The 17,214-nt window shown below is 46.3% G+C and overlaps 1 protein-coding gene across 3 annotated transcripts in view; it reads right to left on the minus strand.

The window, feature by feature from the left end:
• Positions 1 to 1,321: 1,321 nt before the first annotated feature.
• Positions 1,322 to 17,214, minus strand: part of ESYT3 (extended synaptotagmin 3) — a 45,393-nt gene continuing 29,500 nt past the window's right edge. Inside the window, exons 9-23 of one of the 3 annotated variants that reach the window (XM_017895854.1) lie at positions 14,995 to 15,165; positions 14,078 to 14,160; positions 11,885 to 11,933; positions 11,277 to 11,366; positions 10,752 to 10,814; positions 10,588 to 10,650; positions 9,969 to 10,037; positions 9,333 to 9,419; positions 8,443 to 8,592; positions 6,602 to 7,098; positions 5,816 to 5,914; positions 5,141 to 5,272; positions 3,210 to 3,315; positions 3,046 to 3,095; positions 1,322 to 2,722 (exon numbers count right to left, since the gene is read on the minus strand). In XM_017895854.1, coding sequence (XP_017751343.1) covers positions 2,686 to 2,722; positions 3,046 to 3,095; positions 3,210 to 3,315; positions 5,141 to 5,272; positions 5,816 to 5,914; positions 6,602 to 7,098; positions 8,443 to 8,592; positions 9,333 to 9,419; positions 9,969 to 10,037; positions 10,588 to 10,650; positions 10,752 to 10,814; positions 11,277 to 11,366; positions 11,885 to 11,933; positions 14,078 to 14,160; positions 14,995 to 15,165 — 1,746 coding nt within the window. In that variant the 3' untranslated portion in view covers positions 1,322 to 2,685. Of the gene's footprint in view, positions 2,723 to 3,045; positions 3,096 to 3,209; positions 3,316 to 5,140; positions 5,273 to 5,815; positions 5,915 to 6,601; positions 7,099 to 8,442; positions 8,593 to 9,332; positions 9,420 to 9,968; positions 10,038 to 10,587; positions 10,651 to 10,751; positions 10,815 to 11,276; positions 11,367 to 11,884; positions 11,934 to 14,077; positions 14,161 to 14,994; positions 15,166 to 17,214 lie in introns of those variants that run through there. The other 2 variants (XM_017895855.1, XM_017895856.1) reach the window with 2 other exon arrangements.

A 17,214-nucleotide genomic window follows, 5' to 3' on the forward strand; every position in this document is an offset into this window, starting at 1 on the left:
ACAGGATTCCAGGTTCGAAACCAATATTCACATTCCTAGGTTTGGGGGTTTTTGCAGCAAGTTGATGTTAACTTCAGACCCTATGCTCCTGCATATTAGCTGACTGTTTCCACCCACTGCTGAAAACCAATTCTTGTCCTCAGTGGCAGCCAAGGTATTACCAACTTTTCAGGCTCCCTGCCCCTTACACAGTGCCTGTATAACCTTGCCTTCTGTGTGGTGTGTACTAAAATTCTGGTTCCCTTCAACATTTTAACTCCTCTTTAGACCATCACCAGGAATTTACCTGTGTTGCCTGATACAGGTAAAAATGGTTCAATTGGCCAGGCACGGTGGCTCAGGCCTGTAATCCCAGCATTTTGGGAGGCTGAGGCGGGTGGATCATGAGGTCAGGAGATCAAGACCATCCTGGCTAACACAGTGAAACCCCGTCTCTACTAAAAATACAAAAAATTAGCCAGGTGTGGTGGCGGGTGCCTGCAGTCCCAGCTGCTCGGAAGGCTGAGGCAGGAAAATGGTGTGAACCCGGGAGGCCAAGCTTGCAGTGAGCTGAGATCATGCCACTGCACTCCAGCTTGGGAGACAGAGTGAGACTCTATCTCAGATTAAAAAAAAAAAAAAAAAAAAAAAATCAAAATGGTTCAATTGACCATGTTTAAAATAAATGTTTGTGGTTTGAGTTTTGAAGAACAGGGGTAGGTTTTCACTTATCTGCCATTTTGATTAGCTGTTTTAGGGTGGCTAATGTTTCAGATGTACATATGATACATTCCCTTATTTCTCTGGTGCTTCTCCATTTTCAAGGCACTTGTCTATTTAGGGAACAATTAGAATGCCATCATGAGGTAGACAGGATAGGCATCAATGCTCCATTTTATTATGAGAATTTGCCATTTAAAATAGAAACCTCAGCAGAAACAAATTTCACCATGCATCTTCTATGTACTTAACACAGTCAAGGGTGATGAGGGTGAAAAACAATTCAAGTAGCTTGAATTTTGTTCCCTACTGTTCAGTTGGAGAGTAAACAAATATTAAATACCAAATATAAGTAGCTGCTTAGCATGTAACCTTAGCAGGTGCCTAAAGAACATTTTTTTGAGATGGAGTCTCGCTCTGTCGCCCGGGCTGGAGTGCAGTGGCTGGATCTCAGCTCACTGCAAGCTCCGCCTCCCGGGTTTACGTCATTCTCCTGCCTCAGCCTCTGGAGTAGCTGGGACTACAGGCGCCCTCCACCTCGCCCAGCTAGTTTTCGTATTTTTTAGTAGAGACGGGGTTTCACCGTGTTAGCCAGGATGGTCTCGATCTCCTGACCTCGTGATCCGCCCGTCTCGGCCTCCCAAAGTGCTGGGATTACAGGCTTGAGCCACCGCGCCCAGCCACAACATTTCTTAAAACTTAGTGTTACAAAGGCTGGGAACTATTAAAATGGAAAATACTCAGTATCAGCAGTAAATGCTACAGGCGGTGGGAAGAGGCCATTTCACTATTGATTGACTTAATAAAGGAAATAGGTTTGAGACAGGACTTGAGTCGGCAGAGCATAGTATTTGGACTGTTCTGGAATAGAACATCTGCATGTGAATAAGGTGGCAGAAAACTGGAATAAGAGTAACATGACAAAAGCTTTGTTTTTGAATGCTGCCCTGCTTCAGAAAAGTGGCAGTGAAGGCAGTGGCAGAGACAGAAAACTGATGGCAGGTAGTGTCAGACGTCTAAGTCAGTAAGAGAGAAAAGGAGGTCCAGGAATGTTAGAGGGGATGAGAAGTATATTTGGTCTTGTAAAGTCTGAAATGTAAAAGAGGCACTTGTTTAAGTATATAATTTATATATTTTGCTTTTAACATGTCATTTAGGTGAACTAACCGTCTCTTTAGAAAAGTTTAGTAGCCTAAACTTATCTGAAAGCTTCCTTTTCTCTGACGGTGAAACTCTTCAGCAGTCTCCAGTGCTTTGCTATGAGAGTCAGACATAGACCTGGGTTTGGAACTTGGTTTGCATTTTCCTAGGGAAATAATGCTACATGCTGGAATTTGGCCCGTAGACTACACAAGAGTATTTAACTCAAGGTATTTAAGTATATCAGTATAACATTTTTGCCAGTAGGGAAATAACATTTTTAGCTCCAGGTCAAATAAAAGAACAAATCTCCAGGCATACAAGTACCACAGGTGGCAGCCAGAAGGGCTTTGGCAGTGTTAGCTCTTGGCAGTTTTGAGTTGGGTCACTTTCTGTTTCCATAAAAAAGTGACTTCCCTTTGGCCAGTCACTGCCCAGGAATGCTGGTAGTGGCTCCAGAAACAGATCTCCCCCAGCCCCTATGCCAGGGGCAGGATACTTTCTGGTACATACATTCAGGTAAGTCCTAAATCAGATGGTATACAATTACCTACTAAAAGTGAAAGGTAACCACTGAGGTTTGGATAATTTAGTAGGCACAAATATATCATTTCTTGCGGGACTTGAACAAAAAAATCCAACCAAAAAAAGTAGTTCTTGCTTTTAAATAACCTCTTCCTTATGCTATTCAGTCATGCAGTTAAATTCCACACAATAATGTGTAATTTCAAGTGGTTCTGATTTAAATGACAAACTACATATATTTGATGTAAGTGATCCAAAGGAAAAATATATATACATATATACACATTTCAATATAAAGGTGAGTGATAAGGATTCTCATCATCAGCTTCTGGGCTGTCCATTTGGAGTCAGCTCATACCTGTAAGACAGTTAGGTTTGGACTTAACGTTAGTAATGACAGTGTGTTGTGGTAACAGGACAAACTGCCTAGTCCTGCCTGCCTGGGCCTCTGTAAGACCAACAGAACCTGTCTCTGTAAGTTGGCCAGCCAGGGTTCAGGGTTAAGGCTAGAGTTTACAGGTGTCTTTTAGGGTATCAGTGAGGTCTGCAGGCAGTAAAGCCTTAAATAAAGGTATTCATCTCTCTCCCTTCTTGATAACCAAAGTAGCTGAAATAGTACTGAAAAGGGAAAACTGTCTTGAATAGCAGGATAACAGTAATAAAATGAAAGGGCACACTTACCACTGTGAAAAGCCCTTAATCAGATCTTCTTTTGATAAGTCAATCAGTACCTAAATAATCACAAATAATTAGTTTCCCTCCAAAACACTGCATTAAGGAAAGAAATTGGGATAAAGCAAATTGATCATAATCTCCTTGGTATATCAAATCTCTGTTGTACTTACTTTTCCTAACTCCTTTCTTCTGTGTGAGCCAAGTGGTCTACTATTTTTCACTGCAACATCTAGTGACCTCTTCTTTACTTCTTCCATGGGAACAAAAAATTCAAATCTTTAGGAAGCAAAAAGTCAGGAAGTGAGAATTACGCATTTCATTCAGTTTTCTTGAAAATCTAAAGTGCTTCATCCATTTCCCTACTAAAACAGAAGATACAGACTATTAGGAGCACCTAGAGCAGGACTGGCTCATAACTACTCACAATGTTTCATTATTACAGATAATCACTGTCCAGTGTTGTTCACAAAACCCAGAAGTATTAAGAGGCTGTTTGCCTAGAAGTGCCTCGGACTGCTGTGGCTTAGTTTGCATCTATCTTTCTCCAATTCTACCCTTGCTACCCCTCTTTTTTTTTTTTTTTGAGATGGAGTTTCACTCTGTCGCCCAGGCTGGAGTGCAGTGGCATGATCTTGGCTCACCACAACCTCCGCCTCCTGGGTTCAATCAATTCTTCTGCCTCAGCCTCCTGAGTAGCTGGGATTACAGGCATGCGCCACCACACCTGGCTAATTTTTTGTGTTTTTAGTAGAGACAGGGTTTCACCATGTTGGTCAGGCAGGTCTCGAACTCCCGACCTCAGATAATCCACCTGCCGCGGCCTCCCAAAGTGCTGGGATTACAGACGTGAGCCACCATGCCCGGCCCTGGCTACCACTCTTTTAGCTGGCCCTCCTCACCCTGAATAGTACTTATTCATAGGACCACCTCAACCCCCTTCTCAGTTTTTTCTCACCAGCTAAGGGCTAGAACACTGAACAGTTAGGTTTGCTGCAGTTGTGTGGAAAATAGTGGCCACCTCCTATGGAGTAAGGCAGAGGAAACCTCTTTTAGGTTTATTTTTAGGGTGGAGGTTGCCAGCTCTGCCTTCCAGATAGTCCAGGCTTATCTTGCTGTCATACTTTTGAGAATTATTAACAGGTTTAGGTTTGTCAGAAAAGTCAAATGTTAAACCTCTTCCCTCCTATATTCCCACATAATTTTTTTTAATCCCTTAGCCATGTAGTAGCCACCACACCACAATTTTGACATCTTTTTATAATTATGTCAGAGCTTCCTTTGAGGGCAAAATATCTTACTTGTGTGGCTCTAGAGTATAGGATGGTGCCTGGCATAAAGCATTCAGTAAATGTTGAATGAATAGTCTCTCTCTTCCTCATACCCTTTTCTTGATACTGATGAACTCAAAGTGTAGCTGTTAAAGGAACATACTAGTTCTTAGACATGGCCCAAAGAGGACTCAGTGTAATCCTTTTTGAAAAAGTTATTGGCCAGGAAAATTATGAGATGTAATATTTTCCTAAGCTGGCTAGAAATGTCTTTTTAGAACCCTGAAGCAGAAGGTACACGCTGATGAGATTCAGACTTCTAAGAATAAAAATATTTGGGATAAGATTTGCCACCACTGGCCCATCAAAAGCAATTAATATGATCAGAGTCACCTTTGTCTCCAAGGACACAGGTGGACAAGCCTTTGTGGAGAAGGGGAGGGTATCTTCTCCACCTGTCACCTATGTTTTGTTGCAGGAGGGAAGACAGGCCAAAGAGCTTCAAGCTTTAAAGGAAATTTTAGGTCATTAGACTCAAGGAATGTTATTTGAACAGATTCAAATCTTTTTACTACCAGAGAGACCTCATTTAAACAGAAAGAATAGGGAACATTCCATGTTCAGGAACACTTTAGCCTCTATGAGCAGTAAATATAGGTAGCCATTTTGATAAACTTCTCTGGCACTCCATTTTTTCCCACCAAAGTACAGAAGCTTCATGAAGTCATAGACTATGTTGTCTTGTTCAGCCATAGGCTGCCAGGCAACATAACAGGTACTTGGCAAATACTTGAATGGATGAGGCACTCTAGGCAGGCTACCAGCCCACTTACGTCTCATCAAACAGAGGTTCCAAGGTCTTCCGCTTCACTGAAGTCTTCTTACGACATGCCCACTTCCTTTCTGGCAACAAGTAGACACGGACGTAGGGATCAGCTCCACTGCTGGTACATGGTGTCAGGTTTCTGATTGGGTGTCAAAGACATTAGGAAAAAAAAAGGCCCCTGGTTTTCAAACACTGCAAATACTCATTTGAGAGAAGGCTGTATTAGCCATTCAGCATTAGATACGCTTGAGGATAAAAATGCTCAGTGGCCCTGATGATCAAGTAATACTCTGTAGAATTTAGAGGACAAAATATCAGATGCATGATTTTGAAAACATGCATCTTTATAAAGCTTGGAGTAGAGCAAGTACTTTCCTTCTAAGGGAAGTTGGAGATTTTCACTTGGAAAATGTACTGGCTACCAGCCACTCCAGACAGTCTTGCAGTGGTTGCATCTGAGCAAAGCCCTTGGCTCTTGAGCCCATTAGCACCACTGAAGAATGATGGCCAGAGTGCCCCTTTGAGGACTTGATTACAGTGTTCAGGCCTTCAAATCTCATTTTTTTCCCCCAAAGTGTTATCTTGGGACTATGTGCCCTGTTCATTGCTCTGAGTGTCCCTACTCTGATTTATGGTCACCTGATGCTCCCAAAGGACCTCCCTGGCTCTAGAATCCCTTTACCTGCAGCCATTGATTAGCACGCTGAGGCAGCGCCGCAGACACACATAGCGCACTGTGAGCTGAATCTCGCCCAGCTGCCGTCGCCTGGGGTCTCCGCCTCTGTAAAGAAAGAGCCCGTCACTTCTCTTGCCGTAACAGGCATTGGCCCTCTTCCCCCACCCCGAAAGACAAAGCATTCCTGCTTGAGGAGCATAGAGCCATGTGGGATAATAATTTGCAGTGAGTTTACTTTCAGTTGGAATTCAGTTCTATCCAGCATTCATGTATAATTATCCTACTTCACAGTAGGAAGAACGGGAACCCTGAAGTGGGATCTCCCTTTGTATCATGATTCCTTTTGGGGCCTTGAATGAATTTATTAAACTTTTATGATAGTTCCATCTTGTAGGGTTATTGTGAAGGTTGAATTAAATCAGATAACATGCTAAGCCCATAGTAAACCCTTCATAAATGACAGCCATTTGTTATGTAATTCTACATATTAAGCTTTCCATGTCATCCCAGTTTATAATTCTTTAGAATTCAGGAAATGGTTCTGCTGGAAGGGACCTTACCAACCAGAGTCCAGCATCTATTTTATAGTCAGTACACAGCTAGAGCCATAACCAGCCTGTTTGGCTCTCTCTCCCTCCTCCTGTGTTCTCTACCACACCATGCTGCCTCTTAGGAAGATATTTTGTGAAAAAACAACTTGCACAGAAATGTAACTTCATATCTACTTTTCCATCCAGTGAGGTATTTTTCATACAGACGATTTTAGAAAAGATTAAGCAGAGAGGTGCATACTCAATGTTGAGGCTGCTATCTGCCAGGTCAAAGCAAGAAGAGGCCAAGGAGTTGAGCGAGGACATGCTGGGAGGCAGCCTCTTGGGCGGCCATGCGAATGGGGAGGCAGGGCATTTCATGGGTCTGGGTGACTTGATGGGCCCTGGAGAGTGGGGACCCGGGACAGTCAGGAAGATGGTGGCTGAACTCTTCTTCTCCCCCATGGGCTCACAGAACCTTTTGGCACTGTCCCTGCCTTTAGGCTCTGGGCCTTTCTCTTGGGGTGTGGGCTCAGTGGCAACGGTGGTAGCACTGGTGGTGGCTGTGGTACTCTTGGATGTGTCCTTAGTATCAGAAGCAGGGTCTGGGGGACAAGGCAAATCTGTAGGGCCTTCTTCCTGAGGTGGGGCTTTGGGATCCTGGTTGGTAGCCACCTTCTTGATGAGCAGAGGGCCTTTCTTTAGGGCTTCAGGTCCTGTGTATGGGCTCCCCAGCTCTCGTTCCTCCACTTGCAGGAACTGCAAGCAGATAAGATAGATAACAGGGTGGCTTATGAGCTGGGTCACCACTTCCACAACCTCAGCCACTGTTTCTCATTCCCCCTTTCCCCTCAGTTGTGAATTATAAAGACCCTTCCTAGGGAACTTCCATTTCTAGTAACATATGGTGTTCCAAACATTCTGAAAAACTTGTTAGAAATGCCAAATAAAATGAAGCAAATATCCTTTGAAATGCATAGCCAAATTCACAAGAAAATAAGGATAATTCCGTTTAAAAAAGAAAATCTGAAAAATAAAAGTTAAGCTTTGCTAGGGTTGTATATCAACCTCGGAATTCAGGGAGTTAGGAGAAGAGAGGCTGTGAGGCTAGGAGCTGAAGGGAAGACCCATGAAGGCGGGATCTCTTTAGTTAAAAAAGTAGTTTAGGGTAAAAATTATTCTGCCTACCGGCAAAGACTGATGACAAGAACATGTGTTTGTCACAGCCTGTACTCTGGTTGAGGGGACAAAGTCTTCCCTAATGACATGACACCTCATAGGCCTGTCCTCATACGAATTTTGAGTATAAATATGAGCTATCTATGGGATCTTGAAATCCAAGGTTAAGAAATGTACATAAAAATGGACTCAGGTTTGTAATGTACCTGAGGTACTGGGCTGCAGCAAAAGCAGAAACTCCTTGGAAGAGAACAACCTCAATCCAGGTCATAAAGGAACACTGAACATATGTTTGCAATCCAAGTTATGAAACAGAAATGAGTCACCATCAAAAAGCATCAACAGACAAAACAGACATCAAAATTTAATTCCCAAGATCTTCAAATAATAGAACATACATATTAATACATTGTAACATATTTTCAAATGACCAAAGATGGAATATAAACATGAGAAGATAATAAAATGCTATGAGAAAATACCAAATAGATTTGGAAAAGATAGAAATGAAAAATCACCATTGAAAAAACCATGAACAGGTTAAACAGCAAACAAGGCATAGCCAAAGAAAGAATTAGTGGCCTGGAAGATAGCTCTGAGGGAATTAGAATGTACCACCATGAATACAGAGATGGGAAATATTTAGGTGAAGTCAAGAGACATGGAGGATAGATGAGAAGGTACATTTAGAAAATTCTAGAAAGAGGAATTTAAAAAGAATGGAAGAGAGGCAATATTTGAAGAGCCAGTATCTCTTCAAATATTGACTTGCTCCCATTCAGTATTTCAAAATTGATGAAAAACATGACTCCATCTCCTGGCTTCTTCCAGGCACAGAGCAGGTGCTTAGTGCTGGGGGAGTTCACCCTGCTCCACTGCCAGAGCTCTATTCCTCCCCTCCCCCAGGGGACAAGAGAGATTTACCCGAAGCACCAGCCTCATGGAGATGAGGCTGTCCAGGCCTGAGTGGTCCAGCTGAAAGCGCTGCTCAAGAGTGAGGTTAGCATAGGGGAGGATCTGGCACAGGGGGACGTCCAGCATTCCCAGAGCACACTCCTGGTCATCATCAAGCACCTGGGCAGTGGGCCAGTCACAAAATAAGAGGATAACCAAGCCCCAACCACACCACTACTAGTATCTGGGCCCCAGCCAAGTTTGGAGTTACTTCAGTCTATAATGTGCTTCTGTGGGCATCTGGTCCTATTCTGAAAACTAGAATGGGATCAGGCCAGACCTGATCCTTGTCTTCTGTCAGGGAAGATACTGACTCAGAGTAAGAGGCAATTATGATCTGTGTGAGCTAGTCTGTTAAATTCCCAGAGTCAGAGGGCTTTGGGGACTGATGAGCTGTGCTGCTCTCCAGGCAGGGCTCAGGACCCCAAAAGATCCCAGCTCCACCACTTGTTGGTCATGAGATCTTGGACAAGACATTGTTTTTGCCTCTCTCTGCTCACTCTACAGATCTTTTGTGAAGATTAAATGAAATATATGTTTTTTAAAGTGCACCATTATTAATGTCCTGTGTAGATTCCAGCACAGGCTTCTCTGGATGCTGTGTAGCAAATATAAAGATCCTTTTGCAGGGAAAGTCAAGGGACTTGAGGATTTATCCTCCCACATCCCCCTATACAATGACCTCAGGCACTAGCCTCAAGGAGATGAGGCCTTATGGGGCCTCAGTGTCCTCTCTCACATAAAAGGGCCTGACTTTAAACACTGCCAGGAGAACCTGCTCAAGGTGCACTTCAAGCTTCCCACCCTGCCTGGCTTAGAAACCTCTTAACTCTGTTTCAAGAGCCCATCGTCCAGCAAACCTTCAGATGGAGCTGCTCAGTGGCCACATTGTGCACAAAGAAGGAGAAAACCTGGCTCCAGACAGGGTCCTTGTTGTGGGGACAAGTCTGGGAACAGAAGAGGGAGAGATCATTGAAGGGTTAGGTTGGGCAGAGCTGGATACCAGCACCCTCTGCTACCACTGGCCACCATTGGGAACCTTACCTATTTGCCCTGAGATCAGACCCAAACACACTACAGCTCATGGGAGGCACTAGGACAGGACAACCACACTCAAAGGCAGGGAGTGGTTTGCCAGGAAGTTTTACAGGGGAGCTGAAAATCATATTGGCCTTAGAGCTCACTTCAGGAGAGGAGAAGCCAACAGAATTTCGGCTGCTGGACTGAGAACATTCATGATTGGTGGAAAGGACACAGGCTTCAGAACCATGCCCACACTTGAACCCTAGTTCCGTGTCCTTGGTCAAGTCATTTCTCTCTGATCCTCAGATTCTTGAACTATAAAACTATTCTGTGAGGTTATTCTGAAGACTAAATAACATCAAGTGCCGCCTAGGCATTCACCATAAGTTAATTCCCGTCCCTTTTGCCTCTCTCCCTGAGAAGGGCTGGGTCCTTGTTTCCTTACCCCAGGGCCACACACCAAGCTGTCTTACCTTACTTGTATGTGTCTTCTTGCCTACAGATAGTTTGACATAGGAAGAAGGGTCTTTGCTGACCTTGTTCTGTGAGGAATCAAATCCGTAACAGTGAAGGTGGCATAGTCAGGATCAGCTTGAGACAGTCCTATCCCCAACCCCCAGGAGCATTTGGGGGAACTGGGACCACCCAATTACCTCTCTTTGAGAGAAAGCTAATGCCCCAGTCCCCTGGGCTGTCATTACTGTGTAAGCCCCAGGACAGTACCAACCCCAGAAAGCAGTTCCAAGTTAAAAGACCAGAAGCCAGAGCTGGGCCTGGCCAGGCACAGCCTCTTGTTCCCCGGGGCTATGAAAACAGAGTGGAATCAAGTTTTGGCTCCTCCTCTTAGCTGTGTGACCCAAAAAATGGTAATAAAAATGAATGACACAGTCATCATGAGACTCAGGGATAACAAATGTGGGGGATGAGTTGCCAAGCCTAGTGCCTGGCACATAGTAGACTCCACAATCAGCACCTCTTGTTATCCCTAGGCTATGTGTGCACAGACTGTGGCCCAGAAGACAAGGGGTTGTGGTTACTCTGGGGAGAGAAGCTGTGATATGCCCTCCCTGGAGTTTTTAGCCACATACTCACTCTGGCAAACCTGGAGAGTTTTTTGGCTCGATATTCACCATTCAGGTAGTCAAAAGGGTTTCTCTGCAGCACAGGAATAACGGGGTTAAAGCAACACAGGACAATTTGAAAGTGATGGGCACTTTGTTGCGTATGTGTGACACTCTGGACATGTCACTACTCACCGGCAAGTTGCAGGCGCTCTCCAAGAAGACCACGAGAATGGCAGTGGAAAAGCCACCATGGTCCTGCAAACAGACACAGACCCTCACTGGGTACTCCCAGCAGCAGGAGAGAAAGACTGGTTTTGGAGAAGCCTACTCATGGCAGAAGAAAGTCAGCTAGCCCTCACACTCCAGACTAGCTGCTGGAGGACATCTCACAACCTAGCCTTTTGTTGAGGTTAGGAATATAACTGGTGCATGACAGATTCAAGTTAGACACTGAGTGGATTTCCCTGTGAACTGGGAGGACAGGCATTGACACAGAGTTCTAAGAACCCCATCATCTAAAGATGATGGAGATGCTCAGAGGACATTTGCTGAGAGCCATCAGGAGCTGCCCTGTGTGGAGACGGGCTAAGTGACATGTTCTTCAGGAGGTGAGCAAGAACAGGGGGCATCATCTCCCTCCCTCCCTCCACCTGCACACAGCTGGCACGTGTGCTCCTCCACCTTTCTGCTAGGGAGCCCTTGACACCCCACACTCACCTCGGTCAGAGCTTCCTGGTCGGTAAGCAATGAAAGCCACTCCAGCCGCAGGTGCAGATGCCCGCTAGTTGTGTCATTCAGGACAAACCACTGTGGGGCAGGGGCGGAAAGCTCAGGGCAAGGGCCAGGGAGATGCTACTGATGCTCTCTGGGCAGCCCAGTCCTGGGACCTGGTATCCTAGTAGGGACAGGGAAACCCAGTCCTAGTATGGGAAAAGGTGGACCAGCCCAGACAGGGTATGCTCTGGGCTCAGAGGGACTGGGAGATGTGGTTATAGGAAGACAGAAGTGCTATGCTGTGAGATTAAAAAAAAAACCCAGGCCCAGCCTGCCCTCCTCTATAGTGTGATTGTCCCCTGCTGGGGTCCTTAGTCTGTGGGTATTTCCCAGGGAAACTTCTTCCAGCTGGGGCCCTGGAGAATACCCTGGGGAGTTTCCTGGAGCCATCAGTGCCTCACCCAGCTCTTGCCCTGAGGAGGGACATGTGTGCAGCCCAGCACAGAGGGGGCCACAGCATAGGAATAGCTGGGCTGAAGCAACCTGCTAGAGATGTCCACAGGAAAGGGCTACCTTGAAACTCCCCCAAGGGTTGCAAGCACCAACTGTACCTCATCCACCACTCTGTTGGTCATGACATCTCCAAGGCAGATCTGCAGGCTGGAATATATAGGGAGAGGAGATTGGGTCAGTTCAGAGGAAGAAAGCAGCAGAGGGCATGGAGGCCCACACTGGACTCTGTTTTCAGATATCTGAGTGCAGCCATTAAGACAAAATCTTACTCACCCCAAGGAACCAATGGGAGACCAGCATCAGCTTGAGTGAAGGAAAGACTACCTACCATCAGGGCTGCTCCCATTGGGTGTGCTACCTGGGGAGGAAGGGAGCTCCCATACCCAGAGGGGATAAGCAGAGGCTGCTGGACACATCACCTCTGGATTTCTCAATGACAGTGCAACTAGCATTTTGAGTGAGATGATTCTTCATTGTGCAGAACTACCCATGCATGGCAGGAATTTGGCTGCCTGGTCCTGTGCCCTTTAAATGCCAGAGGCACCACCTCTCACAGCCATGTTAATAACCCCAAATGCCCCTTCATTTCCAAAACTACCCCAGGTGCCCTACAAGGGGTAAGTATAGTTGGCATGTGATGTAGTTTGGATGTCTGTCCCCTCCAAATCTCATGTTGAAATGTGATCCCCAATGTTAAAGGTGGGCGGGGCCTAGTGAGAGGCGTTTAGGTCATGGGGGCAGATCCCTCATGAATGGCTTGGTGCCCTCCCCACAGTAATGAGCTCATGCAAGATCTGGTTGTTAAAAATAAGCTGAGACATTCTCACTCCTCTTGCGCTTTCTCTCTCTATTGCCATGTGACATACCTGATCCCCCTTCACTTTCTGCCCTGAGTAAATGCTGCCACTATGCTTCATGTACAGCCTGCAGAACCATGAGCCAGATAACCCTATTTTCTTTATAAATTACCTGGCCTCGGGTATCCTTTATAGCAACAAAATATGGACAAACACAGCATGTGTGTGTGAGAGGAGGTAACACTCACACCACAGCTTGCCCCTAACTCACCCTGAGCCAAGCCCAACCAGAAGGTCCTGATAACCAGAGGGGAAAATGTAATTCTATATAACTGTAAGAAATGTGCTTAAGCTCAAAACACACCTGAAATCAGTTATTAATACATAAAGCATGACCCACAAGCCACACTTCTAATCTGCAACATTACAAAAATTGCAACTGTTTCAAGATAAAAATACAAAATGATCAGCAACATCTAGTGGTGAATCTATGTGTGTTAACATCCAGGCTAATACACACAGATTCTGCGTGTTTCTTAAACTGTCAGATTGTGCCCCTCCCAGTTTGGTTTCCACTTTTCAAAATTACATGTTCATGGAAATAAGCTAAACAACATAGGAATCTGAAAATGTGGGTAAAACTGCCTTTTCTGCTTCCTCATCTGAGATAAGCGGTGTTAAGAGCCTGCCTTTCTCTGCTAACATGAACACATGCAGAAATACGCATTCAAGGTTCCTCTCCCAGATGATGACTCAAATGATATGTTATGCCCAGCTGCTCTCCCCCAGTTCATAATGGGTGTCCTCCGGGTTAAGACACAGAGATTCTACTTGTTTTTCAGAGCTGCAGAATATTCTGTAGTTTGGCAATGGAAAATTTATTCAAACATTCAGCCAATGTCCTCTGAGGTTAGATATTCATTTAGGGGATGGGGGTGTTGTTTTTCTTCTATGGATAGTTCTGTAATAAACATTTCAGATACCAGGGCTTTTATTTTATAGGAGATCCTGGAAGTGGGACTGCTGGATCAAAATACATGTGTTTTAAATTTTGATAGCCAGCCCCACCCTGATCATTTTAGTCCTCCCATACCCCTGAAGGGCTGGGTTCTACCCCCTAAAGCATGGCCCAGGGTTCCTTGGAACTGGGCATCTGGCCATTCATGCCAGCCTTGTCCACTACTCCAAATGGGGACTTCGTACATTATCAAGAAGGCAGAAAGCAGAGCCATAATATACAAATCTTGGGGTCCTCTCTGTACCCCCCAGGGCCTAGGTCAGGGCTGGGCACCTGGGAGACATCTGGGAAGGTTTGTGGTAGGAATGTAGAATGGTGAGGCAGGTTGCCTGGCACAGTCACCATGTCAGGGTGACCAGAGAGGATTGCTAGTCATTAAGTGGTAGGAGCAGGGTATTTATGTCCCAAGGCCCAGCCCAGCACCCTACAGGGAGGGAAGGCTGCCTCCAGGCCCAGCTGTGCGCCCTCCTCCTCACCTGCCCAGGAAGTCATCCCTGTCGGTATCCTCATCATACAGGTCTACCTCCAGGTCCTGCCCAGGGACTTCGTACACCATGAACTGGAAGGAAAAAGAGATGTCTTGACCTGCAGGCAACAGCTGACCTTATGTATGACCCAAGGGGAGCCAAATCGTGGCTCAGAATGCTAGCAGGGTCCTGATCTCCTCAGTGCCTCGAGAACCCCACCCATAAGGGAGTGAAGTCCCTCCCCTGTGGGGGGAAGAGAAGATTAGAGAAAACATGTGTAAGCCATGGCAGAGCAGGTGCCCAGGAGACAGTGGCTGTTTGTTCTGCATGGGCTCTGTGGTGTCCAGAGCACCTGTTCATGACATTCTCCTGCCCCTCTGTGGGTCTGCAATACCAGGAAGCCCCAAGCTGCCTTTTAGTACCCCTGCTTTCACTGCCTCACCCCAAATGTAACAAAGCATCCAGATGGTGTATTGGGAGGGGAAGTTCAGAGGGGTCACCTAGGATGTGTAATCTGGGGGCCTTAACAGGCTGTGGGTCCCACCCTTCAAACAGTAGGGATTGTGGTTGAACTGAAGGAAGAACTTCAGGATCCTGATGTTTGACTCTGACAGGGGAGGTTGAGAGGAGTGGAGCAGAAATGCCTCTAAGGCTCTTTCTCTTTGATTTGGAAACTTCTAACAAAACTGGAAGGAGAAAGGAGGTAGGAATTTGCCTTCAGGCTGGCCCTTTAGTCGGGCCAGAGTAACCTACTCTGGAAGCCTGGTAGATATGGGAGCGGGAATCCCACAGACCTGCCTGTCTCCAAGGCCTACTCCCTGCCTAGTGTTGCCCCTGGATTGCCTCTGCCCAGCATGACTCAGAGTGAAGGCTGGAGGGTATCAAGGGATTCAAGGGATTCCAGGAGCAGCCAAGAAGACCCTTACCTCAAACACCTCGTTCCAGGTGGGGTTCAGGTTCCTGTAGATGGTCCTACTCCGGAAATGCTGCAGACCAATGCTCACCTTGGCGTAGGGATCTGACTTGCCTTGGAGCCCCAGGAAGTTGTCCTTCTGGGCCAGCTTCTCTGCCTCTAGCAAGTGCACTCTGATCACTCCCTGGAAAATATCCAAGCCCAGGGCTCACAGCTGCTTCCTGGGGCCTCCAGGTCCTGGAGTATCAGAGCTAAAGCCATCAGAGATCACTGCTGCCCCCACATTGCCCCCTCTATGGTCTGGACCGGGAGATAGAAGCCAGATACAGCAGTGACCTGGCCAAGGCCACACAGCAAGTGATGGAGGGCTCTCTCCATCAGTATGCCCTGCCCACTGGCCTCCCCACTCCCTACCTCCAAACTGCCACATGAATGGCTTACACAACTGCAGCTGTTTGTCTCCCTCCTGTGCCAACAATCATGACACCTAAGGAAGCTTCCTCCTTTAGCCCCCTCTGTTGTGTGTCCTACATGTAGACTTCTACAAGGGAGTTCTAGCATCCCGTCTCCTGGCCTCTGTGGGCAATGCCGGCTGCTGACAGGAGGTCCCTGCACTCCTAAAGGCCCCAACACTGAGCCTCATCCCCACCACACTCTGGACTGTGCTATAGGGCAGACCCTCCCCCAACACTTGCATGGATAGATGTTTAAAAGGAAATGAAAGAGATATAACTCTGTTAATAAAGACAGGAGCACAGGAATTAGGAAAGGCATAGTTCATGGGCTTTGAGGTATATCTCCTTCCTAGAATTTTTTTTTAATATTAGTAAATACATATGCATTTACTCTTTGACCCAGAAATCCCACTTCTAGGAATCTGTCCCAAGGGCATACTAGCAAAAATATAAAGACATGTATGCAAGGCTATTTATTACACTACTATTTGTAATAGTGAAAGACCCAACACAACATAATGGTCCATCAATAGAAACTGTGTTGAATAAACTTCAGTACATGCCCATAGTGAAGTACTTTGGAGCTCTTAAAAAGAATGTGGAAGATCTCTAATCTACACTATCATGGCATGATCCCCATGACACACTCAGTGTTAAAAGCACACTGGGGGCCAGGCGCAGTGCTTACGCCTGTAATCCCAGCACTTTGGGAGGCCGAAGTGGGCAGATCACCTGAGGTCAGGAGTTCGAGACCAGCCTCGCCAACATGGTAAAACCCAGTCTCTACTAAAAATACAAAAATTAGCCAGGCTCGGTGGTGTGTGCCTGTAGTCCCAGCTACTAAGAAGGCTGAGGCTGGAGAATCACTTGAACCTGGGAGGCGGAGGTTGCAGTGAGCCAAGATCGCGCCACTACATTCCAGCCTGGATCACAGAGCAAGACTCCCCACCACCACCTTCCCCCAATCCCCCCCCAAAAAAAGCACACTGGGGAAAACTATACTATGCTGCCATCTATCGAAGAAAGGGGGAATTTGAATATAAGCAAATATGTGTCATATGACCATATATATGTATTTGTTCATATTAAGTAACAGCCAGGTGTAGTGGCTCATGCCTGTAATCCCAGCATTTTGGGAGGCTGAGGCAGGTAGATCACTTGAGCCCAGGAGTTTGAGACCAGCCTGGCCAACGTGGCAAAACCCTGTCTCTACAAAAAATACAAAAATTAGCCAGGCGTGGTAGTGCACAGCTGTAGTCCCAGCTACTCGGAAGGCTGAGGCAGGAGGACTGCTTGAGCCCAAGAGGTGGAGGCTGCAGTGAGCTGTGATTGTGCCACTGCACTCCAGCCTAGCTAGGCAACAGAGCAAGACCCAATCAATCAATCAATAAAATGGAAGGATAAACTATTACTTATAAGTGAAGGGTGGGGAGTAGGTGGAGGGAACAAGGGATAGAAGCCAGACTCCTTAAAATGTAATTTGTTTTGGGCGGAGCAAGATGGCCGAATAGGAACAGCTCCAGTCTCCAACTCCCAGCGCAAGCAACACAGAAGACCGGTGATTTCTGCATTTTCAACTGAGGTACTGGGGTCATCTCACTAGGGAGTGCCGAACAATCGGTGCTGGTCAGCTGCTGCAGCCCGACCAGCGAGAGCTGAAGCAGGGCGAGGCATCGCCTCACCTGGAAGCGCAAGGGGGAAGGGAATCCGTTTTCCTAGCCAGGTGAACTGAGACACACAACTCCTGGACAATCGGGTAACTCCCACCCCAATACTGC

Source organism: Rhinopithecus bieti, unplaced genomic scaffold (assembly GCF_001698545.2).
Source record: "Rhinopithecus bieti isolate Rb0 unplaced genomic scaffold, ASM169854v2 scaffold_26603, whole genome shotgun sequence".
Lineage (NCBI taxonomy): Eukaryota > Metazoa > Chordata > Mammalia > Primates > Cercopithecidae > Rhinopithecus > Rhinopithecus bieti.